The 18,903-nt window shown below is 51.1% G+C and overlaps 1 protein-coding gene across 1 annotated transcript in view; it reads right to left on the bottom strand.

Annotated features, from left to right (window-relative positions):
• The window catches only part of C2CD3 (C2 domain containing 3 centriole elongation regulator), a gene marked incomplete at its 3' end in the record, with an annotated part of 51,347 nt that extends 33,520 nt beyond the window's left edge, over positions 1-17,827 (bottom strand). The window contains 11 exon segments of the mRNA XM_084275070.1: positions 1,454-1,576; positions 2,855-2,973; positions 4,022-4,134; positions 4,783-4,998; positions 6,069-6,229; positions 7,344-7,485; positions 10,500-10,628; positions 12,970-13,102; positions 15,065-15,276; positions 16,512-16,711; positions 17,670-17,827. Coding sequence (XP_084131196.1) covers positions 1,454-1,576; positions 2,855-2,973; positions 4,022-4,134; positions 4,783-4,998; positions 6,069-6,229; positions 7,344-7,485; positions 10,500-10,628; positions 12,970-13,102; positions 15,065-15,276; positions 16,512-16,711; positions 17,670-17,825 — 1,704 coding nt within the window. The 5' untranslated portion in view covers positions 17,826-17,827.
• Positions 17,828-18,903: the final 1,076 nt, after the last annotated feature.

Here is an 18,903-nt window from a genome sequence, read left to right as displayed (position 1 = left end):
GGCAAAGAGGGTTGATCAGAAGACATGTCCCATGGAAAGGCAAGAAACTAAAGTCAGAGAAGGTCTTGGGGGTGCTGGTGGGTCAGAAGCTCAGCATGAGCTGACAATGCACGCTTACAGCCCAGACGGCCAACCCCATCCTGGGCTGCATCAAAAGGAGTGTGGGCAGCAGGTCCAGGGAGGGGATTCTGCCCCTCTGCTCTGCTCTCGTGAGCCCCCACCTGGAGTTCTCGGTCCAGCTCTGGGGTCCCCAATACAAGAAGGACATGGAACTGTTGGAGCACATCCAGAGCAGGCCGCAAAAATAATCCAAGAGCTGGAGCACCTCTCCTATCAATACAGGCTGTGAGAGTTGGGCTGGATCAGCCTAGAGAACAGAAGGCTCAGGGAGATCTTACAGCACCTTCCAGTCCCTGAAGGGGCTACAGGGAAGCCGGGGAGGGACTTTTCAGAAGGGCTGTAAGTGGCAGGACAAGGGGAATGGGTTTAAATTTGAAAGGGGGAGATTTAGATTGGCCAGTAGGTCTGGGGAAGTGATTGTGCCCCTGTACTGGGCATTGGTGAGGCTGCAGCTCGAGTGCTGGGTCCAGTTCTGGGCCCCTCACCATAAGAAGGATGTGGAGGTCCTGGAGTGAGTCCAGAGAAGGGCAACCAGGCTGGGGAAGTGGCTGGAGGGCAAATCCTCTGAGGAGTGGCTGAGGGAGCTGGGGGTGTTGAGCCTGGAGGAGGCTGAGGGGAGACCTTCTCAGCGCCTCCACTGACCTGCCAGGAGGGTGCAGAGAGGTGGGCGATGGTCTCTTCAGCCAGGTGACCAGGAGATGGGACAAGGGGAAATGGGCTCAAGCTGCACCAGTCCAGGGTCAGCTCAGATGGGAGGGAAAAGTTCTTCCCCGAAAGAGTTGTGGGGCTGTGGAACAGGCTACCCTGGGAGGGGGCTGAGTGCCTGCCCCTGGATGTGTTTAAAAAAAGGGTAGATGAGGTACTTAGGGATATGGTTTAGCTTAGGACAGGAATGGTTGGACTCCATGAGCTTAAAGGGATTTTCCAACCTGGTCATTCTGTGATTCTGGGTGATTTGGTGATTCTGCGATGTCCCTCAGCACCATATCCAACTGTCTTTTAAATCCCTCCAGGGATGGAGACTCCACCATATTGCTGGGCAGGCTGTTCCAATGCCTGACAACCCTCTTCGGGGAGAAGTTTTTCCTAATCTCCAATCTAACCCTCCCCTCTCTTAGATTGATGCCATTTCCTCTTGTCCTTTCACTTGTTAACTAGGGAGAAGAGGTCAGCCCTCATCTCTCCACACCCTCCTTTCATGCAGTCATAGAGAATAAACAGAAAGAGGAGAAAAAAGAAAGGAAAAATAAAAAAAAAAAAAAAAAGAGAGCACCCAGCCAAAGTGAGTTACAACAGGTGGTTCATCCAAAGCTCTGAGTGGTAAAACACATACCTTGAGTGGCCCAACTTGTGTCTGCCCTCCCTCTTTCTCCACGGGGATGTCACAGCTGACCATGAGCAGCTCAGACTGAAGAACCTCCCGCAACTGAAAAGCTGCTGAGCCAACGGCCACCGGCTGAGGGCAGAAAAAGAAGCCATTGGATGAGATGTCCAAGATTTCTGTTGGGTTTAAAGAACTAGGGGCATGTTGGGAAAGGAAAGCTGCCTGGGAAGCCCACTCCTACAACACTACTTGTACCAACGGGGATCTGTAGGTCCCCTTAGTTCCAATTTCAAGCATGACTAAGAAAACAATAAGGAAAATTCTTCCAGTTCCTGCAGTTAATAGTTCCAGGTGAATGCAAAAATCAACACCCTGAATCCCAGTAACTGAGCAAAGGTTCAGTGCTTGATGATGCAATTAAGCACCCATTAAAAGCGTCAGTTAGAACAGATGAGTAGATAGCCTTGGTGTTGATTAAAACAGACCATGAGCTGCATTAACCCGTCTCACTCTCTTCCTGCAAATATTTTTAGCAAAGGTACCTTCCTCCCCACCCCAAACACACAAGTTACACCAGGTTTTCACACCTCATGTTACTCCCCTTACCCTGGGCACGACTATACCAACCACAGCCCAACAGCCTCACTCTGTATTGCTAAACGAGCAACGTTCTTATTGAAGACAAACACTGGGAATCGCTTCAAATTAGCTTAAAGAGCAAGAGAGCAGTTTTATGGAGGGTTTCCTGGCAGGCAGAAAAGGACCTGGGGGTGTTGGGTGACTGCAGACTGACCATGAGCCAGCAGTGTGCCCGGGAAAGTCAATGGCATCCGGGCTTGTGTCAGAAATAGTGTGGCCAGTAGGTCTGGGGAGGGGATTGTGCCCCTGGACTGGGCACTGGTGAGGCTGCACCTCGAGTGCTGGGTCTAGTTCTGGGCTCCTCACCATAAGAAGGACATGGAGATCCTGGAGCGAGTCCAGAGAAGGGCAGCCAGGCTGGGGAAGGGGCTGGAGGGCAAATCCTCTGAGGAGCAGCTGAGGGAGCTGGGGGTGTTGAGCCTGGAGGAGGCTGAGGGGAGACCTTCTCAGCACCTCCACTGACCTGAGAGAGTCCCCACCCCTGGGTGCGTTTAACAGAGGGGTAGATGAGGTACTGAGAGATCTGGGTCAGCACAGGACGGGAACAGTTGGACTCCATGAGCTTAAAGGGTTTTTCCAATTAGGTCATTCTGGGATTCTGTAATTTGGGGTTTTTTCTTCCCATCAGCAGATCCTTCAGTTGGGCAACAGGACTGAACAGTGACACCAGCTCTGCCAGTAATGTCACCTCCCTTCATAATACCTGGCGAAGGCAGATTAAGAAGCAGCTCGAAATGCAAAGGCAAAGTATAACCAGCTTTTCCTAAGTACCTTTTTCTGTGTGCTTTTCCTCACGTAGATTTTAAAGGCAAGGTCAGAGCTCCACCAGTGCTCCAGCATCGGTCCACCCAACCGGACAGGGAACACAAAGCGCTGCTGAAATTTCACCACTGTAAGGAACAGAGAAACTTGTGAGCTCTTAGCTGCATTAAGAGCTCACCTGATTTCTGAGCTTCAGCAGGAACAGAGAAGTCTTTGGTCTCTGCAGGGAACATGCAGGCAGAGTGGAGAGATGAAGTTCAGAAGGTTGGAGGTGAAAGCAATGGTGCTTTGGAGAAGGATGGACAAATACACAGAGAGAGCAGTTGTGCAAGTGACAGAATCAGAGAACATGAGGCTGGGAGCTGAATGGGGTGAGCTGTCAATGGAGCCCTCAACAAGAACATCTCGAGGTTTCATCCTTTTAATCACAGTGTCCTAGGATTTCCCAAGCTGGAAGGGACCCATAAGAACCATTGAGTCCAACCCCTGGCTCCACACAGGCCCAGCCAAGTCAGCGCAGGGCACTGAGCGCATCGGCCAGACGCTTCTTGCCCTCAGCCCAGCTCGGGGCTGTGACCCCTTCCCTGGGGAGCCTGTGCCAGCGCCTGACCCCCCTCTCAGGCAGGACCTCAATGTCCTTCTTAGGGTGAGGAGCCCAGAACTGGACCCAGCATTCGAGGTGCAGCCTCACCAGTGCCCAGTCCAGGGGCACAATCCCCTCCCGAGACCTACTGGCCACACTATTTCTGACACAAGCCAGGATGCTGTTGGCCTTCCTGGCCACCTGGGCACACTGCTGGCTCATGGTCAGTCAGCAGTCACCCAACTCCACCAGGTCCTTCTTCCTATCTTAGAAACGGTAGTGGCTTTATGCTGAAGTGAAGGAACAGTCTCACTGACTCGTAGCTAGGAACAGGAATGTGAAAATCCCACCAGGACTTCTGGGAAGCTAGAAGAGAAATAGAAATAAACTCTTGGCATCCTCATGCCCCTGAGAGGAGCATTCCACTCCTGCAGCGCAGCAGCGCCAGTGGCAGAGATCTCACTGGTCATAATGTAAAAGGTTCTTCTTCAAGCAGCCACAACAAAAAAAGCCTAGAAAATGTTATTAAATTATTTCTAAGAGAGGAAGGAGTCAACTAAAGTAAATACAAGGGGGAAGAATAAAGCTCTCACCATCGTTGCTGATTTTACTTGAAGCAATTCGAGTTACTTCCGTTGCTATGGAGACCTGTCCTTTCTCATCCTTGGAGGCTCCCAGGGGAAAGTGGTACTCAACGAAGAAGGTACTGTGAATGCAAGGGGGAAGGGGTGATCCCTGTCCATCAACACTCAAATGGACGTAACACCACTGAGGGCAACAGGCAAGTTTTGTATTCAAAATGTATTAAGTTACTTCATTTTTCTTTTAGAGGAAAAGAAATATCTGATGAATTCATAGAATTCCTGAACCTCCAGAGCTGGGAGGGACCCATAAGGCCTATCGAGTCCAACAATCCCAGAGACTTCAGCCTTTGGGAGCCTTTCCCTCCAGACCCTTTCCCATCCTCACTGCCCTCCTCTGGACCAGCACAGGGCAGAGCAGGACAATCCCCTCCCTGGACCGGCCCTGCCGGGCTGGATGGGCCCAGGATGTGGTTGCCCCTCCTGCCTGCTGGCTCATGGGTAACTTGCTGTTGATGTCCCTTCAACAGATTATATGTATCAGATTCTCCACCAAAATAGAGAAAACCCAAAATAACCCCAAGCCCTTCTATCTCCAGCCATGAACAAAGCACATTTGCACCTCCCCCAAATGCCAGAGAAAAGCTCTGCCTATAAATGAGCCCATATCAGGACAAATTCTTCACTTTCAGAAGTTTACAGTATACAATTTCCTGAGAGGAGCAGGGAAATGAGAAGACCTCAGAAGCCCGGTGAGCAAGACTTCTCCTTACCACTTATTAACCGATGCAGGCCTTGGAGGCCTCCCCATCAGGCCTTTCTTTTTTGGGGTAACCTGGATGATCTCTGGTGGGATTTTCAAGCTTTCAACAATGACTCTGGCAAGGTGTATCTGCTCCAGCAACGCCAACCTGTCCATGCTCAAGGATGGGACGTGACTTTTTGCTGTGGGATCTTCTGGAGGACCAAGTGGTCTTGTAGGAGAGCACCTAAAGAGATGAAATTGAGGATCAATAGGAGAAGGATGATAACACAGCCATGTGGAGGGAAAACTGTCGCTGGGTGGGATGTTATTTAAAAACTGCTGCTCCTGGTTCATTAAAACACACATTTCAAATGTAGTTTTTACAACAAGTTTGGTGGTCTCTGTACCAGGAATCTCACACTATACAATGTAAAGAGTACGTTAAGCCGGGGGAAACCACCCTAATGTTCTATGCTGGAGGAGTTTTGAAAGAAGATTATGTAGCCTAACTCTTCCCAAACTTCATGTAATGTCACAACCAAACCCAGGAGACAGAATCACAGAATCACAGGGTTGGAAAAGCCCTTTAAACTCAGGAAGTCCAACCGTTCCTGTCCTGTGCTGACCCAGATCTCTCAGTACCTCATCTGTCTGTTAAACACAGCCAGGGGTGGGGACTCAGCCCCCTCCCTGGGCAGCCTGCTCCACAGCCCCACAACTCTGCCAGGGAAGAACTTTTCCCTCACCTGAGCTGACCCTGCCCTGGTGCAGCTTGAGCCCATTTTCCCTTGTCCCATCTCCTGTCCCCTGGCTGAAGAGACCATCGCCCACCTCTCTGCACCCTCCTGGCAGGTCAGTGGAGACGTTGAGAAGGTCTCCCCTCAGCCTCTTCTTGTCCAGGCTCAACACCCCCAGCTCCCTCTGCCGCTCCTCAGACGATTTGCCCTCCAGTCCCTTCCCCATCCTTGCTGCCCTCCTGTGGACACTCCTCCAGTCCAGGGACACAATCCCCTCCCCAGACCTACTGACCACACTGTGTCTGACACAAGCCAGGATGCCATTGGCCTTCCTGGCCAGCCGGGCACACTGCTGGCTCATGGTCAGTCACCCAACACCCCCAGGCCCTTCTCTGCCTGACCTCTCTCCAGCCAGTCTCCCCCAGCCTGTAGCGCTGCTCGGGGTTGTCCTGCCCCATGTGCAGCTCTCTGCACTTGGTGTTGTGTGATGACAGGGTACGATATCGGTGATTCTTGCTAATCCTGACTTACAATGATCAAGAGGCTCCACAATGAGACAGCAATGTAACTATTTTACCTGGGTTCAACTTCTGTCACCTTCGGATCCCGATCAAGCACATTCGAATCCTTCTGTGGATTTGCTGGATCAGCTTTCTTGCGAGATTCTGGCTTGGTTGGTTTTTTGGAGGGGTTAACATCATCATCACTGAGGAGATCACTTAAACTGGAATCAGATCTCTGAAACAGAAACAATGCCCAAGAAAAAGGAGTCAACTCTCGTTGGCAAGAAAGATCCATAATGGTCACAGGACAGAAAGGAAAACAACTCCAAGCAAAGGGTGTCCCTGCAGGTGCTTGGAGCTACATGATCTCTGAAGCCCCTTCCAACCCAAACCAGTCTGGGATTCTGTGTTGAACTTGTAGGTTGTGTAACGTGAAACAATTCAAAGCACATCAAACTTTTTTCAGAGGGTTTTTTTTTAAATAAAAAAGTCTTCACAGACAGGTTCTGCCCTGGCAACTTCCAAACTCACTGCTTGACTTTGGAGTCTTAGAACCACAGAATCCCATGGTCTCCTGAGTTGGAAGGGACCCCTAAGGATCATCAAGTCCAACCCCTGGCTCCACACAGGCCAAGTCAGAGCAGGGCACTGAGCGCATCGGCCAGACGCTTCTTGCCCTCAGCCCAGCTCGGGGCTGTGACCCCTTCCCTGGGGAGCCTGTGCCAGCGCCCGACCCCCCTCTCAGGACAGAACCTCTTCCTGACACCCAGCCTAAACCTCCCCTGTGCAGCTTCACGCCGTTCCCTCGGGTTCCAGCCCTGGTCCCCACAGAGAGGAGAGAGATCGGTGCTGCCCCTTCGCTCCCCTCGGCAGGAAGCCACAGACCCCATGAGGTCTCCCCTCAGCCTCCTCTTCTCCAGGCTCAACACCCCCAGCTCCCTCTGCCACTCCTCAGAGGATTTGCCCTCCAGCTCCTTCCCCATCCTTGCTGCCCTCCTGTGGACACTCTCAAATAGTTTTGTGTCCCTCTTGTCCTGTGACACCCAAACCTGCCCCCAGGACTGGAGGTGAAGCTGCCCCAGTGCAGGGCAGAGCGGGACAATCCCCTCCCTGGTCTGGCTGTTCTGGGCTTGATGCACCCCAGGATGTGGTTGCCCCCATGGGTGTTTGGGCACGTGGATGGCTCCATTCTCCACACCTTTCTTCTAGTACTATGAATCTGAAGCAACGTTCTCACACACTTCTGCAGGACACTTGATGCTTATTCAGCCATATGAATACTGGAACCTCCAGCCTTTTCTTCACCTTGGAGACTACTTCTGAAGCCCCTTCCTTTTGCTTATACTTACAGGAGCTGTGTAAAAAAGATTCTCTAGCAGACTCTGGTCGTAAAGAGGATCGTTCAGCTCGCTGTCATACACCTCACTCCCAAGAGACAGAGAATCCAGAAGGGAACCCGTCTGATCCCAGAAAGGAGTTGATAAGTCAGCACTGTGGACACAAGAGAATGAAACATAACTTAGTGGTGCAGATTCTAAGGTCAATGTCTTAGAAATTCGGATAATAGTGTCTATTCTGGACTGGATTTGTTCTCTACTGGTTCTGGGTTCAGCCAAACCATGTTCACACAGCACTTTGATCAAGCTAATACATGTCTGACCCAACCTGAGGGGTCACCTTCTGCTGACATCTCTGGAGCCAAGGTGAAAAAGCATGTGGGAATATATATATCCCTGGAATGGGAGAATAGTTGAGGTTGAAAGGGATCCCTGGACATCAGCCAGAATAGGTAAATACAGGTATTTTCAGAACATGGTTGGAGTAAGTTGGGTTTGTTTTGGTTTAAAGCTTTTCTAGCTGTGCTGTGAGCTCAAAACCAAACACATCAGTATCATCCAGTGAAAAACCACAGTGCTCTGTCTTGGTTGGCCTGTGTGGAGCTGGAGTGGGACTTGATGGGCCTTATGGGTCCCTTCCAGTTCAGGAGATTCTAGGATACTGGACCTCCACAAGCTGGAGAAGCAAGCCCATGTGAACTCATAAGGTTCAATAAGAAAAAGTGCAGGGTCTTGCACCCGAGGTGGGGCAATCCTCATCTGTGCTGGGAGATGAAGTGCTAGAGAGCAGCCCTGCAGAGAAGGATTTGGGGGTGCTGGTGGGTCAGAAGCTCAGCATGAGCTGACAATGCACGCTCACAGCCCAGAAGGCCAACCCCATCCTGGGCTGCATCAAAAGAAGCGTGGGCAGCAGATCCAGGGAGGGGATTCTGCCCCTCTGCTCTGCTCTTGTGAGACCCCACCTGGAGTGCTGGGTCCTGTTCTGGGGTACCCAACATAAGAAGGACGTGGCACTGCTGGAACGGGTCCAGAGGAGGCCATGGACATGATCAGAGGGCTGGAGCACCTCTCCTGTGAAGCCAGGCTGAGAGAGTTGGGGTTGTTCAACCTGGAAAAGGCTCTGGGGAGATCTTACAGCACCTTCCAGTCCCTGAAGGGGCTACAGGAAAGCTGGGGAGGGACTTTTCAGAAGGGCAGGGAGACATAGGACGAGGGGGGATGGGTTTAAATTGGAAGGGGGGAGATTTAGATTGGATATTGGGAAGAAATTCTTCCCTCTGAGGGTGGTGAGGCCCTGGCACAGGGTGTCCAGAGAGGCTGTGGAAGCCCCCTCCCTGGAGGTGTCCAAGGCCAGGCTGGATGGGGCTTTGGACAGCCTGGTCTACTGAGGGTGTCCCTGCCCATGGCAGGGAGTGGAATTTGATGATCTTTGAGGTCCCTTCCAACCCAAAGCATTCTGTGACTCCATGAAAAAAACATCAGTGCAGGGCAAAAGACACAGGAACTGAAATATAGGACCATGTCTGATACAGAAGCTGTTATTTTTTTGGATAGAGACAACCTAAGTATCATTTATACTCACTAATGAGACCAAAAGACCCACTTAATATTTGGAGAAACATCAGAAGTAACTCTTGGTTCTCTCCATTTTTAATTCACAGGCAGCAAAGTTTTTCAGAAAAACATTGTGTGTGTTTCATGAACTTCACACTTCAGGGCACAACTGCTACAGCTATGAATTAAGTAATCTTATCAATGATTGTGCTTCATCTTTGTGACACAAGGTGTGCAGCAGGGGACTTGGAGCTCTTGAGGCTAACCCCTCCATCTCCTGGACACAGGATTCACTGCTTACACTTCCAGAAGTGTGGTGAACATGGACAGCCAAGAAGCACTTCTAAGGATCAAGTCCTTACATGGACTTTACAAAAGGTAGATCCTATCAAACTAACCTGATCATCTTCTATGACAAGGTGACCCGCTTAATGGACAAGGGTCACCTGTGGATGTGGTCTACCTGGACTTCAGTAAAGCCTTTGACACAGTTTTTCACAGCATTCTGACTGGGAAACTGGCTGCAACTGGACCTTCAGCTGGGTTAAAACCTGGCTGGATGGCCGGGCCCAAAGGGTGGTGGTGAATGGAACTAAATCCAGCTGGAGGCCAGTCACGAGTGGCATCCCCCAGGGCTCAGTCCTGGGTCCAGTCTTGTTCAACATCTTTATCAATGACCTGGATGAAGGGATTGAATGTTCCCTCAGTGAGTTTGCAGATGAAACTAAAATGGGAGGAAGTGTTGATCTGCTTGAGGGTAGGGAGGCTCTTCAGAGGGATCTGAACAGGCTGGACCGATGGGCTGAGACCAACGGGATGAGGTTTAACAAGGCCAAGTGCAGAGAGCTGCACATGGGACAGAACAACCCCGAGCAGCGCTACAGGCTGGGGGAGACTGGCTGGAGAGCTGTGAGGCAGAGAAGGGCCTGGGGGTGTTGGGTGACTGACCATGAGCCAGCAGTGTGCCCGGCTGGCCAGGAAGGCCAATGGCATCCTGGCTTGTGTCAGACACAGTGTGGCCAGTAGGTCTGGGGAGGGGATTGTGCCCCTGGACTGGGCATTGGTGAGGCTGCACCTCGAGTGCTGGGTCCAGTTCTGGGCTCCTCCCCATAAGAAGGACATGGAGGTCCTGGAGCGAGTCCAGAGAAGGGCAACCAGGCTGGGGAAGGGGCTGGAGGGCAAATCCTCTGAGAAGCGGCTGAGGGAGCTGGGGGTGTTGAGCCTGGAGAAGAGGAGGCTGAGGGGAGACCTTCTCAGCACCTCCACTGACCTGACAGGAGGGTGCAGAGAGGTGGGCAATGGTCTCTTCAGCCAGGGGACAGGAGATGGGACAAGGGGAAATGGGCTCAAGCTGCACCAGGGCAGGGTCAGCTCAGATGGGAGGGAAAAGCTCTTCCCTGGCAGAGTTGTGGGGCTGTGGAACAGGCTGCCCAGGGAGGGGGCTGAGTCCTCACCCCTGGGTGTGTTTAACAGATGGGGAGATGAGGTACTGAGAGATCTGGGTCAGCACAGGACAGGAACAGTTGAACTCCCTGAGCTTAAAGGGCTTTTCCAACCTTGTGACTCTGTGATAAAAGAGAAATTTTGGAGCAATCCCCAAGGCATTACACTCACCTGCCCAACAGTAACTCTATTGCTCTCTCTTCAGAGCTCAGGTCAACCAGCTGGCCTGAAACTTCAGATGAGAAGAGATGGGCATCCTCCGGAGCAGGTAGAAAATTTGTGCTCAAGGCTTTTGGGCTCCTGGACAACAGTGATGGCAGCGCAGGGAGCAGGAAAAATAAAGATATTAATTGAGATTAATCCATCAAGGATAAATCAAAAATTATCAGTTATACACAGAGTTCTGCAGTTTGCAGCTTCATGTCTAAGATATCCAAAAACCTTCTGCAACCCTGCAGCATCCTGCAAGTCACATCCAACTTCTTACACTCCAGAATGCATCATGGAATCAAAAAAAAATTTGGGTTGGAAAAGAACTCGAAGATCATCGAGTCCAACCACAAATGTCACAGTTTAAGTGCAGATGCTGCAAACAAGGAGAGACAGAGACCATGGGATACACAAGCCAAGTGGTTATAAGTGATGTTCTACCAATTTTTTCCTGGAAAATCCAAAATCTTTTAAAAAATTGTAATAGCTTGAGCAGGAATAATGTAAATCATGGTTGCAACCCTATCACTAACTGTCAAAGGCAGTGGCATAGGAGGGCGATGAAGATGATGAGAGGGATGGAGCATCTCCCATCCGAAGAGAGGCTGAGGGAGCTGGGCTGGTTCAGCCTGGAGAAGAGAAGACTGCGGGGGGACCTCATTGCAGCCTTCCAGTCCCTGAAGGGAGCAGAGAAACAGGAGGGGAATCAGCTTGTTAAAGGGCAGAGACTGGCAGGACAAGGGGAATGGAGTGAAGCTGGAGGAGGGAAGGGTTAGATGAGATATTGGGGGGGAAGTTCTTTCCAGAGAGAGTGGTGAGGGGCTGGAAGGGGCTGCCCAGAGAGGTGGTGGGGGCCCCATCTCTGGAGGTGTTCAAGGCCAGGTTGGATGGGGCCCTGGGCAACCTTGTGTAGCTCCAGGCCTGGAGGTTGGTGTCCCTGCCTGTGGCAGGGGGGTTGGAGCTCTGTGATCCTTGGGGTCCCTTCCAACCCAGACCAGTCTGGGATTCTATAACTTTCTGTCTTACAGGAGAACAAAAGGCATCGTTAGTGTTTTTCCAGATACAAGGCGTAGAAGTTTCTCTTGGAGAACCCACAGATTTGTCTTGGCACTTCTGCCTCTTCATTTCACTGTACTGAGAGCATTTGCTAAGCCAAGCTTAGTGTTCCCTAAGCCTGGTGCTATGCACCCAGAGTCAGAAGCTGAAAGAGCACAAACACGTCCCCACTGCATCGCCGACCTGTCAAGAAAGATCATTAGGAAGACACTAATGACCACTAATTCTAAGAACACAGTCACAGATGCAAATGGGTTTTCTGATACCAAGAGATGCAAATTAAAATACCCAAAAGTACGTAATTTACATCACTAATTACTTATATTCCTTTGCAAATCTGTCCTCTGTGATGAAGTACCACTGACTTTGCACCATTCCTTACATTACTCTTATCAACATTTGATATCTTCATCAATGACATTGATAATGAGGTTGAGCACACCCTCAGTAAGTTTACAGGTGACACCAAGCTGAGGGGTGAAGTCGACACTCCAGAAGGACGGGATGCCATCCAGAGGGACCTGGAGAAGTGGGCCCAGGGGAACCTCAGGAGGTTCAACAAGGACAAGTGCAGGGTCCTGCCCTTGGGTCATGGAAATCCTCATTGTCAATCCAGGCTGGGAGATGACTGGTAGAGAGCAGCCCTGCAGAGAAGGACTTGGGGGTGCTGGTGGGTGAGAAGCTCAACATGAGCCAACAATGCCTGCTTGTAGCCCAGAAGGCCAACCCCATCCTGGGCTGCATCAAAAGGAGTGTGGGCAGCAGGTCCAGGGAGGGGATTCTGCCCCTCTGCTCTGCTCTCGTGAGCCCCCACCTGCAGTGCTGGGTCCAGTTCTGGGGTCCCCAACATAAGCAGCACATGGGACTGGTGGAACAAGTCCAGAGGAGGCCACAGAAATTATCAGAGGGCTGAAGCACCTCTCCTGTGAAGCCAGGCTGGGAGAGGTGGGCTGGGTCATCCTGGAGAAGAGAAGGCTCTGGGGAGATCTTACAGCACCTTCCAGTCCCTGAAGGGGCTACAGGAAAGCTGGGAAGGGACTTTTCAGAAGCGCTGGAAGTGACAGGACAAGGGGAATGGGTTTAAATTGGAAGGGGGGAGATTTAGATTGGATATTGGGAAGAAATTCTTCCCTCTGAGGGTGGTGAGGCCCTGGCACAGGGTGCCCAGTCAGGCGGTGGCTGCCCCATCCCGGGAAGTGTTCAAGGCCAGGTTAAAACCAACCTACAAACTGTAAGATCCACACAAAAGTCATTTCCTGGTTGAATGAGAATCCCAAAATACATCAAATCAATGTCAATATTTCGAGTTTTCTCAGTAAGGCCTCAAAATTCACCATGTTTAACTGACTGTCACTTCCCCCTTTCCCAAACTTACTTTGTTATCGCTTTGAGATCATCTCTCTCAATGAGAGGAGGCACTTGGGTCAGTTCAATCTCCATGTCTGGGCTAGACTTCATGGCAGAAGCAACCATGGCATCCCGGAGTTTATTGCCTCGATCCAGAAGAGCTGGGAGGTAAGGAGAAGGATTAAACCTCAGCATTAGAGGAGCAACCCATAACCATGACAAACACACCAGCTACAGTCAAAGAACTCGTGTCTTCAGCTGTTAGAAGGAGAGCTCGACATGCTGGAGATGAACCACGTGCTCCACACCATAACACGGCACAGCTACAAGTGAGAGAGAGAAATTCTCCACCAGGATCCCACTCAGAGCTCTACAAACAACTCATCTGTACAAGAAATCTGAAATACATTTATGGAAGAGCAGCTTGTCACCTTCAGATGTCTGAAGAGCAATCTAAGTTCAGGTCTTCTCTGTGAATATTAAAAAATAGCTCCAATATGGCAATGTGCCCTACTTTGATGCTCCTCTGAATCCAGTTCAGGGTGTCTTGTGATCTGAAAGGGATGCTAAGAAGACAAGTCTCATGAGGAGGGGGCTGAGGAAACTGTGATTGTTTAGTCTGGAGAAAAAGAAGACTGAGGGGAGATCCCATCACTCTCTACAACTACCTAAAAGGCGGTTGTAGTGAGGTGGGCGTGGGTCTCTTCTCGCTGGTAGCTGGTGATGGGACAAGGGGAAACGGCCTGAAGTTGTGTCAGGGGAAGGTTAGGCTGGGTATTTGGGACAATTTCTGTATTGAAAGGGCTGTCAGATATTGGCCCAGGCTGCCCAGGAATGTGGGTGAGTCACCATCCCTGGAGGGGTTTAAAAGACCAGATGTTCTGCTTGGAGACATGGTCTAATGTTGGATCTAGTAGGGCTGGAGATGGTTGGACTCAATGATCTTGAAGGTTTTCCAACTGAAACCAGTCTATGACTTTAACTGGCAGATGATGGACATGATTCTCTATCTGGAAATGCCGAAGACATTGAAACCCTCCCAAGAGCCACCTGAAGGTGAGTGGCACTTTCAATGGACATCTCAGAAGACGTATCAAGGATTAAACAGTCTGCGAAGCTGAACTTCCTTTTACCCCTTCCGATCACAGCTCAGGGATGCTGCTAGGGCAGTGTGTTTTGCCTGAGCTGGATCTTCAAGCCACCTTCCTACAAGACTAACCCATCAGCTTTTAATTAAAGACCTTTTTCTTATTATTTTCTGTTTGAAATAACACAGCGAGAGCCTGGAAAGTATCGGCTTTCCTTACATCTTTATCTCTAGAGAGGCACCTGAAATAGCATCAAGACATATTTCTTGGGCAATCTAAAAGATGAGGTTCATGGAATCACAGAACCCCCTCCCTGGGCAGCCTGTTCCACAGCCCCACAACTCTGCCAGGGAAAGAGCTGACCCTGCCCTGGTGCAGCTTGAGCCCATTTCCCCTTGTCCCATCTCCTGTCCCCTGGCTGAAGAGACCATCGCCCACCTCTCTGCACCCTCCTGGCAGGTCAGTGGAGGCGCTGAGAAGGGCTCCCCTCAGCCTCCTCTTCTCCAGGCTCAAAACCCCCAGCTCCGTCTGCCACTCCTCAGAGGATTTGTCCTCCAGCCCCTTCCCCAGCCTGGTTGCCCTTCTCTGGACTCGCTCCAGGACCTCCATGTCCTTCTTATGGTGAGGAGCCCAGAACTGGACCCAGCACTCGAGGTGCAGCCTCACCAATGCCCAGTCCAGGGGCACAATCCCCTCCCCAGACCTACTGGCCACACTGTGTCTGACACAAGCCAGGATGCCATTGGCCTTCCTGGCCAGCCGGGCACACTGCTGGCTCATGGTCAGTCACCCAACACCCCCAGGCCCTTCTCTGCCTCACAGCTCTCCAGCCAGTCTCCCCCAGCCTGTAGCGCTGCTCGGGGTTGTTCTGTCCCATGTGCAGCTCTCTGCACTTGGCCTTGTAAAACCTCATCCCGTTGGTCTCAGCCCATCGGTCCAGCCTGTTCAGATCCCTCTGAAGAGCCTCCCTACCCTCACGCAGATCAACACTTCCTCCCAACTTGGTGTCATCTGCAAGGTTAATCATAAACAAACCTGAAAGCAGATCTGTTGTAGCTGGGTTATGCAGAGACAGCACCCGTGTTCTAGCAGGAGCCTCAGGATCAGCGCTGGTGGGAAAGGAGACCTGCTGATGTGACGGCTTCACTTTCAAACCTTCATCTGGTAAAATCAGCCGGTGAGGAGAAGCAGAAAGAGCATCCTTCATGTTTTCAGACTTCTCTTGAAAAAGGAAATAGTCCTTCCCTCTACTGAAAAACAAACATCATTTCAAGTGGATCAGGAAAAAGATTCAAAGCTCTCCAAAATCTCCCTAGAGCTGCAGCTGCTCCCCTTAATGACTCCTCATCTTCCTCCTACACCATCAGAGAGACCAACTCATGCTGGAAGTAAAAGGTTTGTGGCAACTCTTAGGTCAACTAGTACAGCTTAAAGGAAGTCAATGCAGGGTGGAAATCTGTAGCAGATGAGAAATGGTCCCTGTAAGCTCTGAAATGCTGAATTCCCTATAAAATCCACGTTGAAAAAATACACAAGTGTCTGGCTGTTACTGTAAAAAAAAATGGGAATGGACAGCAAAATAACCCAGAATTTTGTCATAGAATCACAGAATCCCAGACCAGGGTGGGTTGGGAGGGACCCCAAGGAACATAGAGCTCCAACCACCTGCCACAGGCAGGGACACCAACTTCCAGACCTGGAGCTACAAAAGGTTGCCCAGGGCCCCATCCAACCTGGCCTTGAACACCCCCAGGGATGGGGCACCCACCACCTCTCTGGGCAGCCTGTTCCAGCACCTCACCATTCTCTCTGGAAAGAACTTCCCCCTAATATCTAATTTAAACCTCCCCTCTATTAGTTTTAATCCATCCCCCTTGTCCTGCCACTCTCTGCCCTTTAACAAGCCGATTCCCCTCCTGTTTTTCTGCTCCCTTCAGGGATGGGAAGGCTGCAGTGAGGTCCCCCCGCAGCCTTCTCTTCTCCAGGCTGAGCCAGCCCAGCTCCCTCAGCCTCTCTTCATAGGGGAGCTGCTCCAGCCCTCTGATCATCTCCATGGCTCCTCTGACCTCTCTCCAACAGTCCCACATCTTTCTTGTGTTGGGGCCCCAGCTCTGGACACAGGACTCCAGCTGGGGCCTCCCGAGGGCAGAGCAGAGAGGGACAATCACCTCCCTGTCCCTGCTGCCACCCCTCTGCTGATGGAGCCCAGGATCCCATCACCCTTCCAAGCTGCAAGAGCACACTGCTGGCTCATGGGGAGTTTCTCATCCCCCAGAACTCCCAGGCCCTTCTCAGCAGGGCTGCTCTCCAGGGGCTCTTCCCCCAGTCTGTAAATACGTCTGGGATTCCTCCAGCCCAAGTGCAACACCTGACACTTCACAGTGTTGCACCTCATTAGGGTCACCCAGACCCACCTTTCCAGCCTGTCCAGATCCCTCTGGATACCTATTTTTTTTTTGTACTGGAAGAAAAAAAAAGGTACCTGGGAGTTGTGGCTTTGCTGTTGTTACCGGACCCTTGGTCAGCAATAGTCACCCGTTTTTGCCTGGACTCCCCCAATGGAGCAAGAAACTGGGGCTGACAGTTTTCCTGACCAGAATCGATGTCCAAACCGGGATCTGTGGTTGGGAGAGAGCTGCTGGTGTTGTACAGCTCTGGCAGAGGTTCTAAAGCCAATGAGACCTGAAAGACAGTGTGTGTAAAGTGTTTCCAAATCACAGACAACCAGTATCCATCATAAATTATCCAGAGCCAGGGTTGTAATCAGAATACCTTCTTCACCCCAGATTTCCAAAACACAGAACCGTAGGGGTGGGAAGGGACCTCCTGAGCCCATCGGGTCCAACCCCCCTGCCAAAGCAGCTCCCTAGGACAGGTCGCACAGGTCGGCGTCCAGACGGGGCTGGAATATCTCCAGAGAAGGAGACTCTACACCCCCCTGGGCAGCCTGTCCCAGGGCTCCCTCACCCTCACCGGGAAGAAGCTCTTCCCCAGATTGGTGTGGAACTCCCTGTGCTCCAACTTGGAGCCAACTTGTTCTGTCCCCACAGCCCAGTGAGAAGAGGCTGGCCATGTCCCCCTGTGTCCCACCCTTCAGATATTGATAACCATTGATCAGATCCCCTCTCAGGCTGCTTCTCTCCAGGCCGAACAGCCCCAGCTCACTCAGCCTTTCCTCACAGGGGAGATGCTCCAGGCCTTTCATCATCTCCATGTCCCTCCTCTGCACTCTCTCCAGGAGATCCCTGTCTTTTTTATACCAGGGAGCCCAGAACTGGATACAACACTCCAGGAGGGGCCTGACCAGGGCAGAGCAGAGGGGGAGGATCACCTCCTTTGACCTGCTAGCAACACTCCTTTTGATGCAAATCATTTAAAATTCTGGCCCAAGAGGCTCTAAAGAAGCATCAGAACTGAGAATCTATTTGATAAACCAGCTGTTAAAACTCACAGCATAGAGACTACACATTTGCTTCATGAAGTTGAACTACCAATGCACCACACCCACCAAAAAAGTGTCAACACCCTCTCTATTCACTTTTCAGGTGCTACCTTAGTTCTGCCCAAGGTGTTTGTGAACTCTACCAGTGAGCGTTAGGACAACAGAGTGTCTAAGAAGGAACACAGACATCAGGACTACCTGCAGCTCTCCCAGTTTATCAGCTGTTGGTGAAACTATGGAGAAAAGCCCATCGATGGGATGGCTGGGAGACAGCCCAGCCAGTTGGGTGATTTGCACTCTGCCAACTGGAAGATGATCGAGTTTGGTCATGACCTCCAGGACCAGCACACCCATATCTGTGGAAGTTAAGAACAGTTTTGTTTCAGCTTCACACAACACAGTATTAAACATGATTAAAACTTGTTTGGTTAAAATGACAGAGGGGTAGAGGTTAACCTAATGGCCTATCAGCACATTATGATAACGAAGCAGCGGGTAAAGAAGGGTTATAGGGAGAACAGATTATAATAAATAATCATAGAATCACAGAATGCTTTGGGTTGGAAGGGACCTCAAAGCCCATCTAGTCCCAACACCCTCACCAGCCCAGGTTGCCCAAAGCCCCATCCAACCTGGCCTTGAACACCTCCAGGGATGGGGCTTCCACAGCCTCTCTGGGCACCCTGTGCCAGGGCCTCACCCCTCTCAGAGGGAAGAATTCCTTCCTCACATCTAACCTACCCCTGCCCTCTTCCAGCTTGAAGCCATCGCCCCTTGTCCTGTCCCTGCACTCCCTGGTGACCAGCCCCTCTCCCACTTTCCTGTAGGACCCCTTTAAGGTTTGGTCAGCTGAAATAAAGTCTTCCTGGAACCTTCTCTTCTCCAGGCTGACCCAGCCCAACTCTCAGCCTGGTTTCACAGCAGAGGTGCTCCAGCCCACTGATCCTTTCCATGGCCTCCTCTAGACTTGCTCCAACAGCTCCATGTCTTTCCCGTCCTGGGGTCCCCTGAGCTGGAGGCAGCACTTGCAGGGGGGATCTTACGAGAGCAGAGCAGAGCAGAAGGGAAGAACTCCCACCCCAGACCTGCTGGCCACACTGTTCTTGATGCAGCCCTGGACACTGTTTGCCTTCTGAGCTGCCAGCGCACACTGTTGGCTCCATGTCAAGCTTATCACTGATGAGCTCATGTAAATGAGCACAATAATAAGTGTGAGATTAATTATGATAGGATGAGGGGTAATGGCTTTAAACTCAAAGAGGGGAGATTTCCATTAGATATAAGGAAGAGATTTCTGATGATGATGAGGGTGGCGAGACACTGGCATGGGTTGCCCAGAGACGCTGTGGATGGTAAATTAAGTACCCTAATAAGATTACAAGCTCACCTGAGTGTAACTTTGTACTTCACACCCTTAGAACACTAAATGCCT

This window comes from Gallinula chloropus (genome assembly GCF_964237585.1).
Source record: "Gallinula chloropus genome assembly, chromosome: 1".
NCBI lineage: Eukaryota > Metazoa > Chordata > Aves > Gruiformes > Rallidae > Gallinula > Gallinula chloropus.
This window is presented reverse-complemented; position numbering and strand designations above follow the sequence as displayed.